At 34.5% G+C, this 7261-nt stretch overlaps 1 protein-coding gene across 1 annotated transcript; it reads right to left on the reverse strand.

Moving 5' to 3' along the window:
* Positions 1 to 2080, reverse strand: LOC132032050 (uncharacterized). The gene is made up of 2 exons (XM_059421867.1): positions 1000 to 2080; positions 1 to 967 (listed from the first exon to the last, which is right to left on the reverse strand). Exons 1-2 carry the CDS (start codon positions 1965 to 1967, stop codon positions 43 to 45), a joined length of 1893 nt encoding a protein of 630 aa, XP_059277850.1. The 5' UTR covers positions 1968 to 2080; the 3' UTR covers positions 1 to 42.
* Between the last annotated feature and the right edge of the window lie 5181 nt (positions 2081 to 7261).

The raw sequence follows: 7261 nt of genomic DNA on the forward strand, positions 1-7261 counted from the left end.
TCCAGAAACAACTCTCCATCCGACAACAGAATCCGGGTCGGGTCAAAAACCGAGTCCAGCGGCCCCGACTCCAAACTTATCCCGTCTATGCGGCTCATGAATCTTCCTATTCTTCCAGAAACAACTCTCCGGCGCCGTTCTCATGGGCTCCGACTTACACCTCGTCAAGACAAACGGCTCGTAAGCCTTTGCATTTACCAGTTTCTGCTCTATCATTGTCGAGAGGTGTTGGCTCTTGCTATAATTTTGCGCAGGTTTAGAGTAGTCAATGCTGCGCCTTCTCTCGGGGATTACTTCTTTGTTCTTATTCACTGCTGTTTTACTAGCTTGTTTTTTCTCTGGTGATATGAAATCAGTGCTGCATACCCATGTTTCTTTTGAAACTTCCATGGATAATTTAGGTTCACACATCATTAGTAGCAAACAATCTGGAAGAATTGATTTGTTCTGTTCTTTTCTCAACTCCTTTGGATAGTCAACTTGAGCCACCACATCTTCTTTTTGGATTTCATTCTCATCAAATTTCACGTCTTCTTCAATGTCAATGTGTTCCAACAAGATTGTTTCTTCGATGACCTTCTTTATAGTTGATTTGAATCTCTCATCATCTTCTTCTTCTTCTACTTCCAGTGTAGCATCTTCGGCTTCTGAAAAAGATGGTTTTGCCTCTTCTTCTTCTTTCTCAGCTTCAAGGACTTGGTTATCTTGAATGTTTTCTGTTGTTCGATCTACAATTGATTGAGGTACTTGTTCAGTGGAGGTTACTTCTGCTTCTTCTACTAGCGCCTTTATCTCGCTCTCTTTTTCATCTTCTTGTTCAGTTTCTGGTGTTAATTCACCGCTCTTGAACTTTTCTTCTTCATTCTTACTACTTTCTGTCTCCATTTCCATGACGATATCTACAGCTTCTTTTGAGTTCTCTTCATTTTCCACAATATCTACTGGAACACTAGTTTCCTCCGGCACTTTGCATCCTTCAATGTTTTGTGCATCTACTACTTCTTTTTCCGAACCCTCATTTTCTTTCTTTCAACTTTTTCTTCATCAGTTTCTTTTTCTTCCCAAAATCGACTAGTAATATCTGCCATTTTCATAGGATCAGATCGACATCTCATTAAAAGCAAAGCATTCTTAGGTGGAATACAAATGCTAACTCTAGCTTTCTCTTCCTCTTCTACTCCTTCCTTCATTTCAACACTCTCAATAATATCCTTGAACTCAATATCCTCAAACACATGCCTTCTTGAACTTCTCATTGTACTTTGCATTTCTTCCCTCCCATGATTAGACACCATCAACTCAATCCCTCGCGTTTTTTCTACTTCTGCATCTTGCAATGCAACTAACCACCTAGTAACTTCCCTAGATCCTTCAACTTTCTCTTCCTTTTCTTTCTCATTATTCGTTGTAAAACACGAAGAACGACATGGAAACAAACAGCTAAACTCTCTCAAAGCTTCGTATATCGTCGATGGCAAATGAACCCACCTCTGATTCCTATGCACACATTGATCTTGCTGCTGAAAATGCACACTTGAACTCCTTTGAGTTTGAATCAACAATCCCCTTTCTTGATCAGGGGCTTGTTGTTCTAGTTTTCTAAAACTTATATCAGTACTCCTTCTATTGGACAAGCTTCTTGTTTGTTTAACCTTCTTCTTGGTTTTCATTTTCACTTGTCCAATACAAGTTACCTTAGGAGAAGAAGGTTCGGGGTTGTCAAACCCCAAACCTCGTTTCTTCCCAGTGTGGGAAGGAAAGGTGGCCGGGGATTGGCCACCTTTAATGCTGCCGTTGGCTTTAAGCCGACGGCTAAGGGATGTGGGAAGAGAGAGAGGTTGGTCCCGGGCATGGCCCGGGCTAAGAATGGATTTGGAAAGTTTCATGGAAGATGAAGATGAAGAAAGACGAGAAGTGAAGCAAATGAAGAGCTCACTAGTAGTATGATGGGGTTTATCCAAGGCCATTAGCTAGGGAAATTGGTTTCTTGGTTTCAGTTGAGTCCATTTTTGTTATAGCCATGAGAAAATGACAAAAATTGGTCTTTAATATTTGAGGGTAGGTTCAAAATAGTCCCTTAAGTATGCATTGAACAGTTTTGATCCTTCACGTTTGTCAAAAGTTGTAGCAATGTTTTAGTCATAGTCAAATATTTAACAATTTATGTTTGTTAGATTGGATGAAAATAATGAAATAAAAAAGGATTTAATCATAAAAATTAATAAAGTCTCATCAAATTCTAAAATATGCAGCACAAAAAACTGCACTAGACATTAAAAATATATATAAAATAGGCAAAAATTACCCCTCAAAAAGCCGCACCTAACTCTAAAAATAATTTAAAAAAATAGTAGAAACTACAAAAATTGTACCTTTAAATGTGAATTCCCGTTAATTTCTTAATTTTTCATAGCTCCCGTCAAAACTAACAGAAAGTTTGGTAAATAATTGCCGGAGACTAAAAGTGCTAACTTTTGATAAATTCAAGGGACCAAAACTGTTCAGTGCATACTTAAAGGATTATCTTGAACTTACCCTCAAATATAAAAGGATCATTTTTATCATATTCTCTTATGTCCATGGATGGATCTAAGTGGGGTCAAAAAGTGTAAAAAAGCAGTGTTTTGTATGGTGGGGTTTTGGCAGATGAAACAGAAATGCAGTGAGAAGAGCTATGGAAGAGATGATTGAATGTTGTTTGTCTTTAGTTGAATGTGAAGATGATTGCTAGGGTAGGGTTAATTGCCTATTGTCCAATTTAATATTTGCTAGATTCACAGTATGACAAAAAGGTAGTTGTGTGTGCAGTGTGCACTCCAAACCCCAAAAATTAGCCATAATTAGAGAGGTTAAGTTAACATCATGAGGTTTGATCTCTCAACGGTAAACTTGACATCACTGTCATCCTAAAAAACAGTATTAAGGTGTCATTTTGCAACATAAAAAGATGATAATTAAATTAAGAGAAATTTCTGAGGAACTTCGATATAGCAGATAATTTATTTGTTAGTTGCAATACTAAGCTTTAGCTTTGTCCTTCTTATCCTTTCATACTAGTAGTCATAGTATTCTGCTAGTAGTTGCTTGTCTTTATTTTCTGTTACTATCTGTTGTTTTTTGTACTTTGATTATCGTAGTCTTTTGTGGTACTATCTGTTGTTTCTTATACTTTGATTATCGTATTCTTTTGTGGTAATTACTGTTCCTTGTTTTCAGACAGCTTTATCATACTCTCTATGGTATTTTGCCATAACTTTTTATACTGCTTTGAACTTTTTGTCCTAATGCCGAAAACGACCTTTCTATTAGGGGTAAGTCTTTATCCTCCCTAGACCCACTTTGTGTAATTTCACTGGATATATTGTTGATTGTAGTTGCAATACCAAGCTTACCTTCTCCATTTTTTTTTTTTTGGCAACAAGTGATAATTTATTTGTTCTTATTATATTAAAACGTCCTCTTCACTCTAGCCTGCACAGCATGTGCTGCTTCTAATTTTGGTTCTTGTCATTCATTCTTTAGCAGAGATGGGCAACTTTGAGTAATAAAAAGGCCATATAGTGATACTGACAATACTCATAAGATAATGTAGTCTACTAATTTTACAAGTTTATACTATCGCTGCGAAAGCTTCCATTAACGTGGCCAGATCAGTAAGCGCCGAGCCAACACCATCATCAACAAAGACAGAAACACGAATTTAAGATTTAAACATTATGAATTCAAGTTCGAAATCTTTCACAATATCTATATATATATATATATATATATATATATATATATATAATGTTCGAGCCAAAATTAATGAATTCAGATGAACTAAAAGACGTTATACCTATATTCTCCTTTAATCTGAGGGCCAAAAATCTATATTGTCACCCCTTTTATGGTTGGTCCTTCGAATGGACTGGTCTTTACTCTTTAATTTTTGTCTTTCAAAATCGAACATATACCTAGTAGGACATAAGTTCTTTAAGAACGTTGGCATAACTTGTGGATATTATGATGCGTAATTTATGCACCTCTAGGCATAAATTCGAAGGGCAAAAAAATTAAAGACCATCACAAAATAGGAGCAATAAGTGCAAATGACCCCTTTTTACTGTTTTCTTTCCCCATTTCTGTAACCAGAAGATCCGCAGCGTAATAAAATAAAATCAGGTTTTCAGACGTAAATAAAAAAAAATTATATGGCCCACTAAACCAATGGGTGACATGGCATAACCGTAATTACACCCCATTCTTGGGGTAAATTTGATGGCAAGTCACATGGGAAAAAAGGTCGATAAGAGAGAAGTAAAAAACAAAAAAATCCAAGAGTGCACGTGACTAGTGAGTCCTTTATAATGCACATTTCTCCTCACGCTTCATCTGTGATCGTGCACTACAATCGCTAATATCTTCAACGTTAACGTGGTTTGTAAGAGTGCGCACGCTCTCCATGCGAGTGGGGATTGTCGTCGACTGAAGCAAGTAACTAGTTGGGTGAATTCGTTAGCTGAGCTAGATGTTTCCATGCACGACATAAAAAGCTGCGCAGTAGGCCGCGCGTGAACTATGCCAGCCGTTATAGGATTTTAATCACCTATACTAATCCTTACTAAGTGGTCCTTTGATTCAAAGACAAGCTATACATTGATTAGTAATGCATGAATTAATAATGTAGGGCTTATTTTTTGTTATGTATTTGCTTCATTGTATTAAAATTGTACACAAAAGATACCATTTAAATGTTTATTTATTTATTTTTAAAACTAAAAAATAATTTGTTACAATTATACTCTTGGATGCTTGGCATTTATAGATTTCTTGGAATAAAACAACATTTTAGTTTTTTATCCATGTATAAAGTGTCCCATGGTGGTGATGGTATAAGATAATACTTCGTAGGGTGTATTAAATAATTCCTATATTAGTTATGGGTGTATTAAATAATTCCTATATTAGTTATACATGCCCAAAAATATCAACCAAACACGGCATAAAATAATACCATATGTAATACCATGACTATTTTATCTAAGACCTCCTACCAAACGAGCTCATAAATCCCACTGTATCCTGATTACAAAATTTACCCTGACAGGGGTAAATATCCAACTCGTCCTCTAAAGTGGTGTGATTATTTTTTGGCTTAATTAATACTTCCTCCGTCTCATAATAAGTATCATCTTAGCTAAAAAAAAAAATATTATCTCATAATAAGTGTCACCTTAGAAAATCAAGACATATATTGACTGGTTTTTTCAATTTTACCCTTAAACAAAACTGACAAGTTAAAAGTAACATCTAAATGATGATTGGAAGAGCCACATAAAGAACTTAGTATTGTTGTATTCCCAATGTCAAAAAGTTTACTACTTGTGCATGCTCTAGTCAAGAGGAAAAAATAATTTATTTTTATTATATAGGGGTAATTTAGTAAACTTCACATTGCATTATTGGTTTCTTAATATGCGTGTTTTTGGCTAAGATGACACTTATTATGGGACGAAGTGAGTACTATACATAGACAATCTCTTAAATTTGCCAACAAATTTCATTTAGATACTTGAACTAAGGTGTGCTCAATTAAGCATCTAAATACATAATAAAATATTTCTATTAAACACGTACGATTCATTTTTTTTTTTTTGTGTGCTCTCAAGCGTCTATTAGGTAGCTAAATAAATCACATAAAATGTCATATCCTTTAAGTATTCACATCAGCCTCAATTGGAATAGGCCTAAGATTTTACTGCTTATTAAGACAAATGCATGAAGAATGTGACATATTTTAAGTATTTAACTTATTTACATAATGGACGTTTGCGAACTCGCACAAAGTTTTTTTTTTTTAAAAGGAAAACTGGAAATTTCTAATAAGAACACTTCTCATATATTCATATACTCAGTTGGAACAAACCTTAATTCGAGTGTTAATTGAAATTTACTAGCAAGTTTAAGAGGTTATCTATGTACTAGGCCACTTTTTGGTTTGTTATGGAGGGCGAGATGCCGAGATCTAGAGCGCCTATATTGGGTTCATGTGAGTGTCGTTCATACATTCATGAGCGAACCCGGCCCCTTTTGTCCAAATTCAATATATATATTTAAATTTTCACTAACAACAGGTTATTTACAAAAATAACTTTGGAGGTGAATGAATTTAAATCTTGGGCCCTGCTTGTTTCATAGGTGTATCTTGGGGTTGGACTTTAACTTCTAATCTCGCCTGTCTCATGGGAAAAACTTCAACTTTAATACTTTTGATTTTGACCTTAAATGTTGCTTATGGGCCAAGCGGGGATCAAAACCACCCATCTTTAAGGCACTGGTGCAATTTTCTTTAACTATAAAATATGTTATTATGAACTCATTATTGTTAAATATTAACTTGAGATTGTTCAACAAAATCATAGACTTTTTAAATCATAGTTGCCTCTTAGGGCGAGAGGGAAGAACATAGGTAGATACAGAAGTTATATTGAATGGGTTCAATATCTATGTTTCACTGTAAAACTCATTGTACTTATATTTATTATGAATTTAGAATTTAATATTCATTAAAATTTTAACAATTTTGTATTTTTCATTATGCTTAGTGTGGAACGCACTAAATCGCACTAAAATACTCTGCATCAATCTCTTGGGAGGAGGAGAAAGTGGGGGTAATGAGAGTGCTTTTGGCCTTTAGCCAAGAGTTACTTCAAGAGAAGGGCTTTGACTAACATTTATATCAGAAAAGGACAAAAGCACCATTGATGGGGAAATAAAGAGAAGGTATCTTTCACTAAAAGCATTTTGTTTCCCTTTATTTCATGTAAAACACTTCTGGTTTTGCCTTTTAGAAGGAAAAGGGAAAATAATACTCCTAGTGAAAAACTTTTAGCTCCAGAGAAAGCCAAAGTAAATATTAAAGGTGACAGGTTGAAAAATTTGTTGGTTTGTCAATTATGAAAAGCACATGAATAGATGATAACCAGATAAGGTGATCCATTGTATCTCCTACTAAGAACATGTGGGAAAGGACAGCTCATAATTGAATTTGTGTAGTTATTACAATAGTAATTACACAACCTAATAATTGTACAATATATACATTAATTATGTAAATATATTTGTTTGCTTCATTTGCCATAATGTAACTATAGTCTATTAGTTTACGTCACAACAAGCAAACAGATTTATATAATCACTTTTGTTAAATTTTAGATCTACTGTTTCTTCTTTTTTTTTTTTTTTTAAAAAAAAAAGAAGATAAATTATACACACTTGGATA

Source organism: Lycium ferocissimum, chromosome 9 (genome assembly GCF_029784015.1).
Source record: "Lycium ferocissimum isolate CSIRO_LF1 chromosome 9, AGI_CSIRO_Lferr_CH_V1, whole genome shotgun sequence".
Classification (NCBI taxonomy): Eukaryota; Viridiplantae; Streptophyta; class Magnoliopsida; order Solanales; family Solanaceae; genus Lycium; species Lycium ferocissimum.

Excerpts from the sequence above, each read along its gene's own strand:
- LOC132032050 (XM_059421867.1), bottom strand. The coding sequence starts at position 1,967 with ATGGCCTTGGATAAACCCCATCATACTACTAGTGAGCTCTTCATTTGC. Across the intron at positions 968-999 it reads ATGAGGGTTCGGAAAAAGAA|AGTGCCGGAGGAAACTAGTG; the intron begins GTAGTAGATGCA and ends TGAAGGATGCAA.